We start from the raw sequence: 20,134 nt of genomic DNA on the forward strand, positions 1-20,134 counted from the left end.
TTTAAAATGGATTGCATGCTCTCTGTGGGAAGTTTGCTACCCTGTAGTTGTCACTGTAAATGGTTGCTTTTTTTGTATGTTGGTACATTGATAGATTGGCAACCTGTCCAGCCTATATCCTGCATCACACCCAGTGTCAGCTGGGATTGGCTCAAACTCCCCCACAACCCTCAAGGATAAGTGCTACAGATAATAGTTGGATGGATGGATTCTGTTACACCACTTAGTGAGAACTACGCTCATATCTCTAAAAGGATAAACCCGCAGGCAGCAACATGCCTCAGGTTTACAAAATGTTATGACTGAGCAGAACATGATTATTTGTTGCTTTCACAGTTTGTCATGTCACAGGTCATTCATTTTAAAGGACCTGTCAGGGCATGGAGAATGACTACAGCAGATTCTCATGATGTTTTGTTTTAAACCCCAGTGATCTGAGACTGTGTTTGGATGCAAACATGTTGAGATCTGTCGGCAGTGATAAGTTTGAGCTGTGCACAGCAAGACATTCTTTATGGAGGTAATGAAAACAAGTTGCATGGGTTTTTTACCGTGAAATAGGCTACAGGCATCCTCCTGACATCTGGATTTATGGCCTGGTAATTCCCCTCTGGAATAATTTGGCTGGTACATCTGCAGCTTAGTAGCATTCCAGCAGAGCTCTCCTGTGCAAGGAAGTCAGGAGATGACTGATTGATTGGTTGTATTACTCTAGTTTTACATGGCTTTACTGAGCTATTGCAGTAAAGTTCTAATGTGATCTATCCATTGCAAACTACAACTGTGCTTGACATAAGCAGTGTGTGACCCGCCTTAGCCTACTGTGATAATCACAATCAGAGTTAAAAAAGTGAATTTAACAAAATAACCCACATTTCAAGACTGACATTTTGGGTCATTTTAACCTCACGTGAATGAACTGAACAATGCCATTGTTAATGTTATCAGTGACACCTGTGCTTTTCCTGCTAAATATATACAGTGCACATACTATAAACAATACCTACTAACTAAAGATAGTGCCCAAAGGTTACTGTTTTCGCCTCTTGTTGAACATATAATCTTATGTGCTAGGGTTGCCAACCATTCTGTAAAATAAGGATTTGTTCCGTATTTAAAAGATAAAAGATGTGTTCCATACTGAACAGATAAGGAACACACTTTGTTCCTTATTTTTGATTATCAAGTCAGTGCAAAACCATGAAAGAAAAATGTAAGATTAGCAGGATATATGAGGGAAAAGAAAGTCCTCCTCCTGCTGTCAGGCCCTCTTGACCTGTCATTCATTACTATCCAACAGAGAATGGGCACTTTTAAGTGGTTGTCTGATTTACTGTTGTTGTAATAACAGAGGCAAGGTGAGATGTAAAGGTAAAACGGCAACAGGAGGATAGTGCTCAGGTGAAAATATAATATATAATAATAATAATAATAATACATTTATTATATTGATTTTTAAATACAGTCACATAAATAGAAAGAGTATTGTACAACAGCCTCTTTGACTCAATTAAACAGTATAAGTGAGTAGATAATGGGATTTAACTTAATGGATTTTTACCTTGTTTTCTTATCAGGAGGTTGACAACCCTAAGCACTGACCCAATAAAAGATGAAGGAAAACTTCACTACACTACCTCAGCTTTGTGATGTTATGAACAACCAATTTAATTTACCGTGTTTTAACGTAGTTGTTTTTTGTTTTTTTTAAAGCTGACGCGACACCCGTTAATTAATTGTTTGTTTATAGCCATTTAGCTTGATAGCAAGATATGCTAATCAGCTACAAGTCAAGTTAGCGAGCTATGCTATGATGTTATTGAGTAGCGTTAGCTCAACAACTAAACAGATAGTAAAGTAAGGCTAAAGTACAGTTACATTACCTTTGGCTAACTGGTAGATAGTGTACCATACAACACACAATTGGCCTAAGGTCACATACAATAAAGCTAACTGCTAGCCAGTTGTTACGCAGCTAGTCGCTAACAGTGATGTTAATGACAGTTAACTAGCTATTTACACATTAGCTAAGAATGAATTAAGACAGGTATATCATTTATCACCAAACGATACTTACGAAATCAAACAACAGACAACATTTTCTCTTCCTCGAATTTCGATTAAAAAAAAAAAGTTATGTACAGTTTGAGCAGCATTCACTGAGCTCAGGTGTCACACACGTTACAGCATTTGTTTGGTTTAACCTTCATTTATACAGGTCATCTCATTCTCAAGAGGTACCTGTTTCAGACAAACAATACAATTACAAAATACAGTAACTTCAATACTGTAATACAATTGGTAGCCTACATCCAATGTGGTTCATCTGTGCTGTAGTTGTTGACTTTCTTATTCATAAGTGATAGTGAAAATAAAAAATACAAGTAGAAATGTTATTGTTTCACACATTGGAGAAAACATTTTCAAAAAGTACTGTAAAGAATAAAGTCTTATTCAAACAATGTATACTAACGCCATTAAATTAACTTACTAACACCACACTTTTGATTTTAATTATTCAGTGACCTGACGGTTGTCCTTGAAACCTTTTTTTTTTTTTTAGCTTTTAATTAAGTATGTTAACAGTGTGTTCAAGCAAAAAAAAGTAAGGGGTCATATGTCTTATGTTAGTGATGATACTGTATACAATGTTTTTTTTTCTTATCCTCTAAGAATAGAGGATGTCACTTGCTTTACAGACTTTAAAGCCCTTCAAGGCAAAATATGTTGTGCTATTGGGGTATATAAATAAAATTAGCTTGCTTGATTACTGTAGGATTTAAATACACTTTGGTGTATCAATAAAATACACATTTACAGTATGTTGTAGTTCAATGAGGTCCACCATGGCCTTCTCCCTTGTTTGGTGCTCAGTGTTGACACATGCCTCTTTCCTCTGGTTGTCATATGGCTTTCTTCACCTGATACCAGACGCGTGGCGGCTATCAGAGGAAGACAATACCAACAATACAATACACAACGCTGGGATCTGCAGCACGTTTGACACCTGATTTATCTCAAGCACCTATTCAGATTAGTCAACCATCCAACAAAGAGTCCTGCATTTGATGAGTGGGTGGGGTCTGATACTCTGGGGAATTTAAGGGGTTAACCTTGACATCTGGCCCCCGATCATCCAACAAGTTCAGCCCAGCTGCCCAAATAGGTCTGGGTTTTCCCTTAAAACACCTCATCCATCTGCTGAACTTCTCCTCATAAAAGTTTCTCCATGATTGCCCGAGGCACTTCTATTCACAGACGCGTGCAGGATGACATTGATCCTCGCTGGGACGCCCATCCATATTTAAAGGGGAGTACAGGTGACCTGTGGGTGGCCCTTTCTGGCACGCATGTGCTCTTCTGCACCCACAGAATCTTACATAACATGTTTGTTGGAAATTTCCTCAAATTACCGCAATATGATATAATGCACAGGGCACTAATGGGCTTCAGTCTAGGAGGCACTCAAATGGCACGTGCCTCTGCCGTACAAAAGCTGGGATCTGTGAAATTCAATATGCTGATGAACGTGTAAGGATGACAATAGGTATGCCAATTAGTTTATGAATACAACAGGTGACACATACATAAAGGCCAATTACACACTTATTTGTGTTCACTGTCTCCCAAGATGCATGGGCTACAAGCTAACAGACATAAATATATTTAAATTAAATTCATGAGCATGATTTAATCTAAAACTACTGTTATTGACACATTCATTTAGTTTTGTGGAAAAAAAACCAAAAACCCTTCAAGTGGTTTATTTATCAACGTTTATTTGATTAAGCTGTAAGTAATTTTGTACTTTGCCAGTATCCATGGTTACCACTGCTATTCAACTTCCATCAGGAGATCTAACATGATGCCGTGGCAGCTGCTGCGCTGTTGAGGCACACCTCTTCAGGGACGACAACACTGAGGTGACAGGAGAGAGGTCATGTTTTAACCTGCTATGTGGCAGGGTGACAGGGAAGCAAACCAATCCACAAAAGCATCAGGTGGTAAACAAGACAAGTGTTTCTTGTCCCAAAAGATTTCACAGTCTTGTCGCACACATAGGCAAATTAGAGAGGCATTTTAACAAGCAATCTTGCTACTCAGTTGTCAAACGATGCCACTTCTCTCTTTTGCCAGTAAGGCATGGGAATTTTCCCAGAACAAAGGGACGAGCGTCTGCGAGCAGGGACAAAACAAATGCCTGACACCAATCAGCACAATAACAAACACTAATCATGGTTCAACTGCCAGTGAGATCAGAGTTAATTAAGACAGGTGTATAATTTATCCTTCAGGAACTATGCTTTGCACACAGTGACACCATCATTTTTGATGTGTAATAAAACAAAGTAATACTTGTTATTAAACTCTTGTCATTTGGTTTATATAGCGTTTCCATGATTATAATCAGTTTTCTTTTATAGTGAGGGTATGGGAATAGAAAAATACACAACTTTCAATCTTCAAAAAACATTTGAATTTAATCATGACAGCGATGACATTATCTAAAATGTAATGTTCCAAAATGTAGTACATTGACAGAGAGTGAGAATTAGGAATGCATCAACATTTCCTTTGAATTAGGTTGGCACTTTACAATCATTAACCATTAACAACATTACTGTTAACACTGTTGTCATAAGACAGCATCAGGATTCCAGTGTGTTCCCAGAATTACAAAATAAAAGCCATACATTCACACACACGCCCCCAAAACATCCTCTTTTGAAAGTCTTGCATATTGGTAATTACAGGGGAATATTACATTATTTGATTTTTGTTTACAGTGTGTTCTATGACATACTTATTTAACCAACAGACACAGAATTCTAACATTTCAACAAGGTTGTGTGATATAATGGTTTCTGAAGCAGAAAAATGCTATACAATTTTGGCAACATTGTGTGATACGTACATAGTAAAAAAAAATGTGATTCACATGCAGAAACACATTTACGAGTTACCGTATGAGGCAGGAACTTGTATGTTCCTCGTTCACGCATCGACTATGTTGTTGGGAGTGAAAATGTTATTTCGGGTCTTGTCGAAGAACATATATTCAACCGTGTTGGCCTCTATGCACCAGCATCTATACATTGTTAACTCAATTAAGCTTTGCTGACTGGCAAGATCTCCTATAAACACAGTCATCATTTTCTTCCAAACTATGAGCCACATTACGAGCACCATCAGGGGATTTAGCTGGAGCTTATGTCTTACTGCCTGGCAGCTGCTTGTGGCCTATGGCAAGCAGCATCGTATTATCAGCAGAGGACTTAGGACCGCCAGAGAATTGTGAGATCAGTGCATGCATGCATCGTCAACATGGAGGGGGAAAACAAGTCATACGTTTGTGGGGCAAACAATGTCCTGCAACTCTTACTTAACGGATGTCCAGTCTATATAAACTTACATTATGACAGATTTTATTGGAAACTTTGCCTCCAAATCTGAGTACTTTGCATATTTAGATACTGCCATTAATTGATTGACAACTTTTATGCAAAAAGGCAAGGAAGAATGCTATTAATGATGTAGGCTTTTTTTTTTTTTTTTTCTGTTAAACACAACTGCACTGAAAGATTTATTTAAAAAAATGCTTCTCATTGAGATCCGTGTTTCGGACCGACATCTACCGAAGCACTAAATGATTTTCAAGCTAAAAGAAAAACAGTGGCAAGCAAAATTAATTAAGTACTAACCCCTCATTTTTCATTTGAACTAAATAACCTTGAGGCCCAAACATTAAATGCTCTTATCTGTTCATTGAGGCAAAGCAACCAAGCTTTCAGAATCTTTGCAGACGTGGGTGTAAATCACCTGCTCTTTTAAAACACAATATGACCTAAACTAAAATGTCACTTCCATAAATACATGCAAGAGAAATGATCTAAAGTGGCAGAAGGGTAAAACTACTAAAAAGCCAGCAAGAGTATCACAATTAAGTCATAGTTTGTAAATGTCAGTTTTTCACTAATTTGAGAGATTGGCGGTGAATAGTCACTCTTCAGTTTACACTTTTAAAATCTCACATAAATGAACTGTGAATGTTCAGAATAAATCAGCAGGAAGCACAAAAAGGTCGCAAGGTCGAGACAGGTGAAGTGATGTTAAAAAGTGTCTGAGCACTTCACTATATGTAGTTTATGTGTACAGTCTAGTAAGGTCCATGAACAACTGGCTAACTATGACTACAGACTAGTCAAAGCAGTCGCCTGTAACGAGTAGATGAGAGTTTATACAGTACTTAAACATAATATGTAGGAAGGCATTCATTAAAGTTTTCCATAACGGAAAGCAGATACTTGTCCGCATATCGTCTTCATTAGCATCATAACATTTTTGGCTTTAGAAAACATGTGCAGATCAAGTCATCCCTTTCAAATACAAAGGGATTTTCCCCAACATTTGTGTCACATCATGACACAAAAAGCTAACAATAACTTCCTGTCCGTGATAAAGTTCAGCTGAGTTTTGTCCAAATAACGACAGAGAATAAAGTGAAGAACAGGACACAAAAACAACAACAATTGCATCTGAAATGACCTCTTTGGATACACCAAATACTTTAAAGGCAATCAAGGTTGAATGGCCTTGTTAATGTACTGTATATCATTATACATTTCGAAACTAAGCATTACAAAAGCCAACCAGAATACATTCAGCATCAAGATTTAGACTTCAAATCCAAAACAGAGATGACAAACCTACAGTAGAAAGAACTCCTTTCACAGCAGCAGAAAACAATCATTGTGAATAGCATAAGACTAATGTGTTTCAGAGTGGTGCGACGTACGTGAAACCATTTTGTGTGTTGGATTGTTGGCATTTTCATTGGTACAGTATCGCAGCACCTGCAGTTTGGTATCATACAGTGTAGAGGTCAGATGTTCTGAAGACTTGGGATAGGATGGTAAAAAAAAAATCTGAATTAATACTAGCAACTGGACACTTTAAAAAGACCTCCATTAAAAATGGTGTGCAACTTTGAGTGAAAGCCAGTTGCTATTGATAATACAAAGCATATTCAACACCGTCCATGAAACTCCTTTCCATTAAGTAAGACCAAACAAAGTAGCAATGTAGACCTGAACATCAGTAAGTAACTATACAACAAGCACAGGTTCAGGGAAAGGCCTCCGTCTGAGACCAGAACCTAAAAAGTAGTCATTTAATTCATTTTAGTACCAACGGTGAAATCAGGCAGCTTCTCCAAAGCTTGTCATGTTGCTTGTCATGTTGCTTGTTCAGTAGAAGCTAATAAAGTAAAATGACAGAGTAGTGTTTAACATGGAAATAAGGTGCGCTGTTATGGTTTCAGCATCACAGATTGAAGTGACATTCGAGATGACACTAAAACTGTGAAATGAGGACAGGAAACATCCGACACAAGCCGTCACCGACCTAAATTAATGTCCACTGGTCATTTAGCTCAAACAATTATTAACGAATTGTCAGTAACCAAGTGAACTGGAGCGACACAAGTTCTATCTGGTTACAATTTCGATAATGAAACATCAAATACAGTGAAATATACTGAGCCACAATACACAATGGAGGTGTAACAAGATTACCAGTAAACATATTAATGCCAATATGAATTACATACATGAACTGCATCAATACATCCTTAGTATGTTAAAGTGTTTTTCATAACCTTTAAGGGTTATTACAACAAAACAAGAGAGGTGGTATTGGGGTTACTGTGACATTTAAGCATTTGTTTAACTGTTAAACAGAACATATCCACATGTGCGGCTTACCTGTACCTTCAGTACAATCCTTATCAAAAACTGAAGTGGTAGGAAATGAAGGCATGTCAATGCATGTTGGCCATAACAAAGAAATTAAATCGATATTTAGTGAAAGATTCAAAACAAAAGATAAGGTAATTCAATTGTAAACAAGAACATTATCAGCAGAATACAACCCCAAAATGATTATGTTGCGATTATTGCACAAAAAGTATAACCTTCAATGGGTGAATACAAGATCCTTGGTGCAAGACATTTACATGATAGTCATCATAAATAAAATAAAGAGAGTAAATAGTCAGCACCAAATAAAAGGGATGCAAGTTTGTTCGTAAAAATGACTCGGAGAGAAACCAGACTCCAGCAACTTCTTACCGTGACTCTCTTCCAGTTTTTCTCAGAATACCTATAAATCACTAAGTCTATTGGTTAAGAGCAGAGTTCATCCACATCTGCAGCAACGCCTAGAGGAGACTTTGAGCAAAGCTTATACCGCCTCTGCTCAACATGCATCACTTTTTAGATGCCAAGTTTAAAAACAGTACCAACAGTTTCGTCTTATCTTGTCCAATTGACCGATCTTTCAGCAAACAACACACTATTGCGACTTCATCATCTGGTAAACACGACTTTTCCCACACTTTCAACTGAAGAGCTTCCAGCTGTGGGAGTAACAGACCTGTACAGGTTCACAAGTGCATTCAATAGTAGCTAAACCTAATCCTGACATGAATTAAGTGATGAATACTATGTGTGTGCTAAAGTACCTCAACATAAACCATGAGAAACTAAAGATAAATTAAAAAAAATTAAAAAATGGATATTTAGGAATGCAAAACATTAAAAATGTATAAGAACTACATTCATTGATTTAAAATGTGCTAACGATATAGCTCAATCATAAATTTAACATATGATAATGATACGATAATGATACACAAGCGTCCACTAAACCTTAATTCGTAACCTTTCTTGTTTCTTTGCCGCCTTTTATTTTTTGCTAAGTTTACCGGCCTTCTTTTTTGGCTCATATGGTGTCCGTAGAATGCTTGGTGTTTCCTCCATGACGCGCACAAGTAGGTTGTCGATGTAGTCTTCCAGCTCCCTGATCTGAGCATCTTTCTTTTTCACTACTTCTTTCTGCTTGATGAGTTCCTGCACAACCTCCTCAAATGATAAGTTGCTATAGGCAGCCACGCTTTCCTTTGTCACCTCCTGAAAGAAGAAGAAAAAATAATAATAAAGTGCCATAGGTTTCATAAAAGTCGATGTTAAATAGTTGAATTATCTCAAATGATTTGAGCATAAAGAGAGGCAGAGATAAAGACAACCTTAATGTGCATTCACAACAGAGAAAATAAACTAATGAGCAGTGAAAACCTTGTCATGTGTTTATCTCTAATTTGCTTTTGCAAAAAATGTATAAAACAAATATGATCTCTTGTTAATAAAGGCTTAATGAGAGTTAAGAGGAGCCTGTTCCCCAGTAGAGAATAGGATTGGACAAAAATACGGAAATTATGATCACACTCCGGTTCTTTTTGTGAAACCAAGTAAAATGGAGTGAATTCAAACAACTTAAATAGCTTTAGTGAAAATGGTGTAAACATTTAATTAATAGAGGTATAACGGGTAAAAATAAGAGATAATAATTAGAAACTGACCAAGTATCCCTGTTTAAAACCAGGGATAGTATTTACAACAGGACAGTGAACGCATCACACTGGTCATTGAGGCCATTAATCCACAGTTGATGCTATGCTTTTCCTCCACAAGTCAAAATATGCTTATGTGATAAATATGTATGTAAATATATATCAGTGGTTCCAGTTCAACAAGAGTTAATTATGAACTGATGGATGTCAAAGGTGAGTCTGAAATGTTATACATGCCAGTGATGGCTCTTACAGTGTGTGACTTGTGTGCATCTGTGCATGCGTGTTCATCATGGGGCTAGTAGTTGCTTCCTCCTGGATGTAAAGATAACTTTTGTCATTTGGCATTGTGACGCAGTGACTCGTTACCGACTGGGGCACGCACACACACGCCTAACGCCGACAACGCACCAACATACATAGACACTCCACACTTTTCCCCTCTCTCCGTCTTCCTCCTTTCCCATTGTCAGACAATACTCTCTCGGGCACAGTCAAGTTCGTACAGAAAAATGCAGTCCAAGCTGCATTCTCTTCCCCAGTGATTGAGCACTCATTTTCTGAAGCAGATGTTGTGATCTAAAACTGTCTAACAGTGTTTGTATCAAATCAAAAACAGCAGCAGTTTAACGGCTCTAATGGGACTTTACTTTGACGCTAACATTCAGAGAAAGTTGTTTCTTTGAAGTGTCTAATATGATCTCCCCAAACAGGGATGGTTAAGGCAAAAACTACTGCAAGCCTGCCCGTAGTGAACAATAAAACATTTCCCACAAAAATGACATCTTTGTTTTAAGGGAAAGCGCCAGGCTGCATATTTCTTTAACTAAAGGTCAGACTAAAACACCGAGGAAAAAAGAGGATGCAACCCAAGCCCAGCTTTGCTCTTTGAGGACAATCTTTTTGGACAGAGCAGTGTGGTACAGTATGTGCAGATCATATTGCGCGGGTACGAGAGGAGCTGTAATCGTTTTTAATGAGGGACCACTTTATCGCTTCAGTGCTGGGCATCCTCCCCCAAACGGAGAGAGCAGCAAAGCCTTCACCCTGTTTAAAATACCACACTTATCAGCTTCCACTCCCATGCACCATTCAAGCTTCTACTGCTGGCTAAAGACAATGCTGAAAGACCTGGAGCGAGACTGCTTACCAGGTATCTTATCGCTTAAAACAGCACAGAGGCTACTGTGGGGCTACACAAACCAAAATGAAATATTTGCAAAAGAGATTAAATGTCCAGTGTAAGGAAGATTTCAAGAGTCGAGCTCAGTAACCTATTCCTCACACACACAAAACACAAAAAGGCATCCGATTGAAAGATACTGCACTTAAGCCAACTACAGAGGCAATAAGAGAACCAACAGCCATACTGTACGGAACATACAAGCATGTGCGTGTGCACACATTCTCTCTTACCCACGTATGTGCACACACAGCATAATAATCAGGAGCTTGAGAGGCTGGTGACAAAGGCCTAGAAATGACCATACACTGGCAAAGTAATGATGGCCATTTTTCTGCGATCAGTCGTGAGGAGAAGATAAGGCACACACTTGGCATTCTCCAGTTGTTTCATTACAGTTTCTAATGAGCTCAGCTTAGAGAATCTAAAAGCTCAGTCCTTTGAAATCTCTCACTGCCCTCCCTCCCCCCGCTTGTGGTTAATTAGGGCCTTGGAACAGAGGAAATGGGAGCCTGCCATTTCGGCAAGGCACTGCAGCATGCACAGGGGCACGTGTGGATACCGACAGCCCTCAACACCCACACAGAAAGGTGAGGAAAGCCATTATCCGCATTCTCTTTGTCGTTTAGGCATCACTTAAGCAACCATTCCCACTGCTCCCTCATGAATACCAATTTTGCAATGTAAAGGCCACATTATACTTCTCCGACTGCGTATGCGTTATCCGTCTGCGTCACCACGGAGACGCCTCGAGCATTTATACTTCTGCGTCGTGGTGACGGACACTCGCTGCAATTTCCCGCCCGATCAGTAGGGGTCGCTGCGCAAGGTTGTTGTGCTTCTGGCTACAGTGAGCAATGGCGTCCGAGAAAGAAAGAGAGAGAAAGACTGTTGTTGTTGAAAAAGTGGCCGTTTCTCACTTTTCTGTGTCACGGAACGCAGTTTTAAGATAATTTGAGGCGAGAAATTGGCCATTTAGAGTCTAAACATGTGCTGTGTGTGTTAAGATATGACGTATTTATAGTTCGGCAGCGGCGTTATCGGCGGGGATCAGCTCCGCCTCTGTCAGGACGCCCGGAGCGCACTGAGAGCCGGCACAGAGCAGCTTAGCTCGGCCTGTCCTGAGGACCAATCGCAGCTCTTGCCGTCTCCGTAGTCCCTTGACGGAGTGACGGACACTTAAAAAATATTCCGTGCACCCGGAGACGACGCAGAGGCTCTTCGACAGGTTCTGCGTCGACGCAGAGGACTCTGCGTAGCTACGCAGAGCACTTTACGCAGGAGTATAAATTGGGCTTAATAGTCTGAACATTTTTGTGCCATTTAAATGTGAAACCACAGGATTTCACAGAAAATACCAGCAGGGTAAGAAAGCCACTTCCACATAATGTAATAATCATTAAAAAGATAAACAAAACATGTCTTTGCCTTTCTCTCGACAACAAAACTCCAATTACAGAGCCAGTGCCGTACACCACTTTGACTGACCTTATATAGACTGAAACTTCACACCACTACAAATCATGATTGGATCAGACACGATGACCGATGTGTGCAGCTGCTAATTAGTTGAATGGCACATCTGAATTTTCAGAGGTCTCAGAGATCGGTGTCACCAGCTGCTTTGTCAAAGGAAACTTAGACTTCTCAACTAAAAATATGTCTGACACCACCGAACATGAAGTAATAACACAGTTGCAAATGTGAAGGTCATCTCTCCTATTTTCTTTTCTATCTCAGTCACTGTCAAGTAAACGTGACAATGTGTGACAATGTGCAACAACATCCATCACCTGACAAACAATTTTACCAGACAAGGTTGTGTTGCCTTTCGTACATTTTTCTTTCCAAAGATGTCCTTCTTCTTGTGGCCAAAGGTGAAGTCTTCTTTTCCTGTTGACTTTCTGTCGCTGCAAAGCAATCAAATAGCAAGTCAGTGGTGTATATTTAGAATAAAACAATGTATAGAGAGTTGGATATTTAAGTTGAACATGATGTGTTCTTTGGCTTTTTTTCCTGCAGCTGTAAATAAGTTCATCCAATAAAATAGTACTTTGGGGCACCTCTTTATGTTCATGCACCACATTATAAATGACCACTGAGCTACTGCATGACAAAGGCAGCAGTAAAGATGATGGACTAGTGCCTCCAGAGATAAGTGGTTAATTGGGTGGTCTATCTCAGCAGAGGATCTCATTACTATAGCTCAGAGGGCTCTCTTATCAAGCCCAGGCTCTTTAAAGAGCCACTAATGACACCTTCTCGTCTGATAAACCAGAACTTAGCCACAGTGCTTACCAACTCTTAGTGCAACATAAGAAACAGATGAGGATAAAGCGGTAGAAAATGGATGGATGAAATGTTTCAACAACAAAAGTTGAAAACAGTGGAGTGCAGGGAGATGGGGTGCATCGGAATTCAAATCGACAAGGTATTCAAAACTACACGAGCCAATACACGTAACGAATATCCCGCAGTGTCGCGGTTGTTCCACGTGAGTAAAATACAATGGTAATATGCTGCAAATATATAGACATAATAGACAAACTTTTAGCCACATGGATAAAAGCTACAATCAAGTCATTCAGTGGAAATTATAAGGATGCTATTTTTGAACTGCTGGTGATTGTTAAGATGGACCATTAAAAACTCAAATGGTAAGTGGTGGGGGATTTAGTGAAGAGAATAAAGAGATTTTTGATGGTGGACAGTATCATATTGACATATTTTTTAACAAATTGTTGGATTCAGATTGCATTTCTATATTATATGGTAAGTCTGCAAGTAACAATTTACATAACCAATTAATCTGTCAATTATTTTCTACATTCATTGAATAGTTGGTAATTGGTCCATAAAAATGTTGATCTGTGTTTACTAAACCTCAAAATAACGATGCTCTCAAGTGTCTTGTTTAGTCCACAAACCAAAATTATTCAGTATTAATGTTTTTTACTACTGAGTACTACTGGAAAAGAAAACTACCTTTTGTAGTTGGAGCTGAACGGGTTAGTATCTGTTTTTGAGTCTCCACTAAAGGGGTTGGGGGAACGCAGGTCTCCAGGGCTGCCTGATCGGGCCCCGTTGCTGGGCTTGCGGCCTTCCTTCTTTCCTGTCACACGTTCCAGTAGGCTGACCTTCTCCTTTTTTTCCTTCCGCTCTGCACGGTCCCACAGCTGTCCGCGGTCCTCCTCAAATGGGTTGTGATTGCGTGGGAGCGTGGCATACTTCTGTGGCAGGGTGTCACTGATATCAGTAAAAGGGTCACTGTGTGCCTCGCCATCCTGATAGTCTGGCACCTCGCTCTGGGAACGCCTATGAGGTCCACCTGTGCTCCCTAAAATCAGGGAGAAACCAAAAGCATTACATCAACTAATGATGGAGTGAGACCTAATCTCATTCTTAAAAGGACAGAAAGATGATGAGTATGTGCCAAACAGCGATAAAAATGCAACAACAAACTGGCAAATATAACATTAATTCAAACAATGTGAGAAAACAATAGCTCACCAGTCTCTCCTATGGAGTTCATGGAGTCCAGTTTGGGCCGAAAGTGGGTCCCAATGAGATCTGACATGGAATGGGCTGCAGAGAGTTTATGAGCCCCTGAGAGTAATTGTCTCTTCACCTTCGGTTCAGGCTGGGGTTGCGGGTCTGGGCCAGAAGTCTCACGGCTGGGCTCCAAGTCACATGCAGTAGAGCGAGGCAGGATGGCTGAAGATGTGTCACTAAAGCCACTGTCATGTTTACGACCTTTCATTTTGTCCTTAAGCTTGGAAAAAGGAGAGCGGGGCTTTTCCTTCATGGAGAGATCGAACATGCTGGCTGTCATGTTATTTCTCATGAACTGGACGCCGACTTGGATGCGGCCTCGTTCTTTCCTCTTCTTTCCTGGCTTGGACTCCAAGGAATACCAGCTAGAGTGAGAGTGGAGGAAGTTTAGGATTAGCAAAAACACAATTTATATAAAATGAGTGAATAATTGTTATTTGATTAGCCATAATTCAAGAAGAAGGGTATGCAAAGTCTGTAAATGCTCTACACTATCAAACAAAAATGACAAATGGAAAAAAAATAGCCCACATCTTTTCTAATGTGCTCTACCTACTTCTTTGTGGACACCAGTGAAAAGGCTAATTTGAGCAGACTAATCCAAAAGCTAAACACAAATGCAGGAGCTTAAATCATTTGAACTTTTTCCTGACACAAGTGAGAATGCAATTTATCATTCAGTGGATAAACATTATTCTTTGCAAACTGAATGTAAGAAACAGCCAACTGCAGAATAATATAGGCCATTTCAGGCAGCTTTTGAGATTCTATTTGTTTAACCTCTCTGCTTCTTCAACTGGAAGTAATGGGATTTATGCTTTCACTGTGAGCGAAATGAAGTGGCATTTGCACAAATCTGGCCTTTGTTCAGAAATGCAACAACAAGCAACTGGGAAATTGCAAAGCCATGTTGCAGGGCAACCCACCAGTCAATATATGCTAACGAGACATATCGTCCGTGTTATAGGGCCGGTCACAATGTCCTATAGGAAACCTGACAAAGTAAATCATAGAATACGTGTGTGGGCTCCACTGTGGTACAGTCCCATTAATAAATTATATGTTTTAAAATAATAGACAACCCTTGAACTGAGAATACATTTGCATAATGTATTTGTTTTAATAAGACTCCTGATATTACTCTCTGGATTTAAGTGGGGATCGGTCGTATCCCATGAATTCCAGCATGAAATATCAGCTATCGCTTCAATCCAAAGAAGTGTTGCTATTGGCTTTTTAAAAACCGCAGCTGTTCAGGGCTATTCTAAACCGTCTCGTGGACCAGGAGCCCATTCATGAAAGGCCTTACTGGGTCTAATTCCCAGGCTGTGCACCATGCTCAGTATGATCAGCGGCCACAGCATGCTGCTGCCGTGGGGCCAGGGCTGCACTTCACGTGTGTCTCAAGGCCAAGATAAACCTCCGTGTGCTTGGAACCACAATCCTCCCACTTGGGCCAGGACCTCTGGGAAACTCCTCACAATCAACAAACACAGGTGTGCGATAATTATGGGCTGCCTACTCAGATATCAAGACAGGTTTTTCCTCCCCAATATGTCAGTTCAAAAACACTGCGGAAGGGCCACAGTGAACACAGGCGCACTATCGAGTGTGGATATAGCACCGAGGGTCCCGGGCATCATTGTCAAGTGTGCCTGCAGTGTAGGATTAGGCGAGCAAGCAATGCGAGCATATCCATTACAGAACCACTGCTGAAAAAAGGGCACAACCTCAAGCTGCATCAGCTCAGACACCTAAAACAAATAAAACCCATTCACGCTGATTATAATGTATTGTTATTCTGCCACCTGACGGGCAAAAGGGAAGTATCTTTCCACTCTAAAACATGCACTGAGCTAATTAGCAGCAGATCCAGTTTGGTTATTCTGTTTCTGTAGGGTTTGATGGACTTGTAAGGGTCAACACCCTTGGGCCAAGTATAATAGTACTTCATACAGTATGTTGAATTCTCTGCTTAAGTCAGGGACAATCGTTATTTCAGAAGGAACATAAGGCAGATAAACAGCACAGATAAGTCACCTGTTACTCAGTTAGACCAACACCCAGTACTGGCCAGAAAAGTCACACCTATAGTCAACTTAAACTTTCACCACTTCATAACTTACATTCTTTGTGAACAAAATAAAAAAAGCACACAGGAACATGAGAAACCCACAAACCAAGATGAGATTTAAACCCAGATTTGGCTCTGGGGAAAGAAAGAGTAACATTTCAAATGGCCCAAGTAGAAACAACTTTATGAACAGGAGTGACTAACAAGACATGTTTAGCCAGCTCCACTAGTTTCAATTAGGCCAACTAGTGATTACAAGAGCAGTGATTAAGCTAAAAACAATCTCTTAACAATGTAGGGAAACATATGTAACAAAGCCTGAAACCGCAAATGCAAAATATCACTCAACCAATGTGTGGTTACTGACTGTGAAATAATGTATTTTTTATGTGATTTAACTAAGAAACAACACAGTTAAAGACTAAAGAAACCTGGTGATTTGATTGTGTTTGCTAATTCATCTATGAGGTAACAACCAGTTTAATTCCTGCTCTTTTGATCAGAAAAGTATTTCTAAAACTGTTTAAACAGACAATGCCATGTTATTAAATTTGTGCGATGGTAAGTCATCAACCTAATTGAGAACAAAGCACAAAACATAACACACAACTCAGCACACTGTCCACACATGTAGCCTAATGTGGAAATAAGACATGACGTAAATGAATGTGACTGTGTAACAACTAATATACTGTACCAGGAGCTGTAATCCACTTATGACCGGAATAGCTCTGCAAATATTTTCCACTTCCTCTAAAGAAAATCTGTTCCCCTACACTGCTTCATGACCGTGAGCTACAATAACACTTTAATGCTGGAAAAATCTTGCATAAAATAAGAGCTCAAACACTTTGAAGCTAAAATCTTGGTAAGAAATATACAAAAATTCAAATTCAAACATGACAAGTGGCAAGTGAATATTTACTGGGTGGATTAAATAATGGCACTGCAATGACAGTACAGAAAACATGATTAATGGTTGTAATACTTTAACTTTAATTTTTCATTTCCAATGATGGATAATCATATCAGGGCAGTATTACATGTTGGCAAATTTCCCAAGAAAAGTTTGCTAATGCAATAATTTATGGTTAGAGTTCTGCTGAGGACAATCTGCTAATATTTGGTTTGTTTACCTCTGTGCTTTGTTTGGCAGTTATGTAGACTGAAGGGAAATCTGGGACACTACTGTTACGGAGTGTGATGCAGTACTTACTCAGTTTTCTTTCGCTCCTTGTTATCAAAGATTTCATTAAGATTGATGGAACTCTGACCCAGGAACTTGTCCATCCCAACCAATGATCGATGCATCACAATAAGGCATAGTTCATATACTTCTGGGTTGCCCTCCAAAAGCAAACCAGGTAATTCAAAGGAGGCTTCTTCTCGCCAGACTGGACTGACGGTCTTCTCTGCCACTGATGTTGAGTACTTTTCTTTGCCCAGCTGAATAATAGTGTAGGCATCATTGGTGCCATTTTTGCCCTTGGCCTGTAAATGGCTTGCTTGAAAAACAGTGGCTTGGACATGGGTTGGAAACCACTTTTGAGACTGCTCCCCCAGTGACATTGTCAGCACTGGTTGTTAAATTAGAGCCATTCAATACAAATTCAATGGTAAAATGTATGAATTTAGGTTTTTTAGAGAGAGTGATGTGCAAAAAGCAACACTCATAATTCAAGATAGTGTGTTGTCCATGTCAGTGTGATGTGTGCCTACAGTAGCAATCACAACGAGTCTAACAAACAGAGCAAGTCTCATCTTCTGTCAAATTAGATGTCCAAGCCACTGGTGAGTCATCTGAAAAAAGAGAGAGAGAGAGAAGCAGAAGAGCATCAGTATCTTTCCCAGAACCAAGACATGACTCATGTGGACACATGGTGAGCATCAATATTAAGCTAGCTAATGGTTACAGGTTTGGTTACAGTTGATGAGACACATGTGATTTTAATTATTTGAGAAATTCCAAGAAATGTGAAGATTGAAACAATGTGAATTTGCATACAGGTTAGTACAGTATCTATGTACAGGTCTAAATCTCTCTGTGCTACAGCATGAACACAGACAGTGATGATCTCATGCAGTGGTCACACTTTGGTCATGATGCACTAAGGTGACTGAGCCTGTCACCTAATTGGCAACAGGCTCAGAAGGGTATATAGACACCATTTTAATTAAATGCATTTAATCCAAAATAAAAAAAATAAAACATTTTCTTAAAAAAGAAAAAACAGTGTCAATTGAAAAACTAAAAGACAACCCTGCAAATTTTTTCTAAAAGTCACTTCTGAAAGAAAAACTTTTTTTCTTTTAGACTTAATTCTGTATTATGGCATTCATAGACCATTTATGTATCAAATACTTTTAAACGCTTCTTTTAAAAAAACAAAAAATTAAAATACTGACGACTTTATTCATTCTGCTGATTTTTATGAGTTGTATGTTGATGTTGTGAATGTGAATGCTCTATAAATAAATATTATTTAATGTTATTAATACATTCCTGAATCTACATGAATTCTCCACATGTGTAATGTCCCTAAATGAGAATCTTTCCACAGGTTTGTCATGACCTAGTCTTTAATTCAGCTCACTGACACTAGTTTAATCATTCAGTGAAGCGACTCATAATTATGAGGTTTACACTGAGCTTTGTCTGCAGGTCCACGACAGCTCCAGGCAGCTAGCTACTGAGCTAACAGGCACAGTGAGCGTGACACAGACACAGAGTATCTTACCTTGGTGTCATTTTCAGTAGCTGTCGAAGCACATTCAGCCCCTCATCACGCTCAAAAAGTAAACAAAAACCACATTCATGCGCCGACTTAAGAGACGAACGCCAGCTGATGTTTCTGTGGCTGATCACTGCTGGTGTTGGCTAGTGGCGAGCTTCATTTCCTTGTCTGACGTCACTTCCTGTCCCACGCGGGTGAAAGTTTAAAGTTCCAAATATTATTTCTTTTTAATTATAAAATAATAATAATAATTATTATTATAAAATAATAATAATACTAATACTAATACTAATACTAATACTAATACTAATACTTATTATTAATAAAATAAATCTAATTACAGAAAATAATAATAAAAATACAAATACAGCTACCGTGCAGCTTAGAATGTTTGTTTAAAAAAAGAAAAAGAAAAAATCCCACTCATAATATGTGAGTGTTTGTGATTTTTATTTTTAGTATAAAAGAATAAACAGGACACAGTGAAACGTTGTCTCACAGCTGTGGACTAAGCAGTAATGAGAGGCAATATGAATTATTTTAGCCAACAGATTTCACTCTGTATGATTATGGATGTGAGTGCATGTGTGTGGGGATGGGTGCACATCACTTGAAGTAAATCATACAAACATGGGAAGTGCTTTTGTCTCATGAGTGGGACATGGAGGTGCAGATAAGGGGTTCACTTGAATGAACACAGACATGCTTGTCACCCCACTTGACAAGTGCATCTTAACCAAACACACCTGCCCGTGTTGGTTTTATCATTCTGCAGCAACCATTGCAGTGTGTACACACACCGCTGGCCTGAGGCTCCGGCTGGGCCATCCATCAAACCGAGATTATTGCACTTATCTAGAGTACATCTCTGAATGAAATGCTAAGGCTTAGTGAAATATTAGGCTGTACAAAAAATGTGAGTCAGATAGCGTTTAATGCATCTGTGGATCTCTCACCCTTGTATTTTATATTTACTGTAGGAATAAGCACTTGGAGAGCATTGACCCTGCAAAATGATGCATATGAGGCAAAGAAATGACACTATTTATGTCAATTAGTGTTGTTAATTGGCTTTTCGCTCATACATGGACAAACATTTATATACATTTATTGTATGGCACTGAGTCCAATCCATCATTTCAGATAGATGGCAAATGAGCCTTTGTGATTCCACAGCTGTT

At 39.1% G+C, this 20,134-nt stretch overlaps 1 protein-coding gene across 1 annotated transcript; it reads right to left on the reverse strand.

Annotated features, from left to right (window-relative positions):
* Positions 1-8,744: 8,744 nt before the first annotated feature.
* rab11fip2 (RAB11 family interacting protein 2 (class I)) lies at positions 8,745-19,089 on the reverse strand (the record flags this gene model as incomplete). Its single annotated transcript, XM_083897183.1, has 6 exons — positions 18,957-19,089; positions 17,435-18,018; positions 14,103-14,509; positions 13,578-13,929; positions 12,430-12,502; positions 8,745-8,969 (listed from the first exon to the last, which is right to left on the reverse strand). Exons 2-6 carry the CDS (start codon positions 17,785-17,787, stop codon positions 8,745-8,747), a joined length of 1,410 nt encoding a protein of 469 aa, XP_083753309.1. The 5' UTR covers positions 17,788-18,018; positions 18,957-19,089.
* Between the last annotated feature and the right edge of the window lie 1,045 nt (positions 19,090-20,134).

The sequence above is a fragment of the Microchirus variegatus genome, assembly GCF_963457635.1.
Source record: "Microchirus variegatus genome assembly, chromosome: 11".
Lineage (NCBI taxonomy): Eukaryota > Metazoa > Chordata > Actinopteri > Pleuronectiformes > Soleidae > Microchirus > Microchirus variegatus.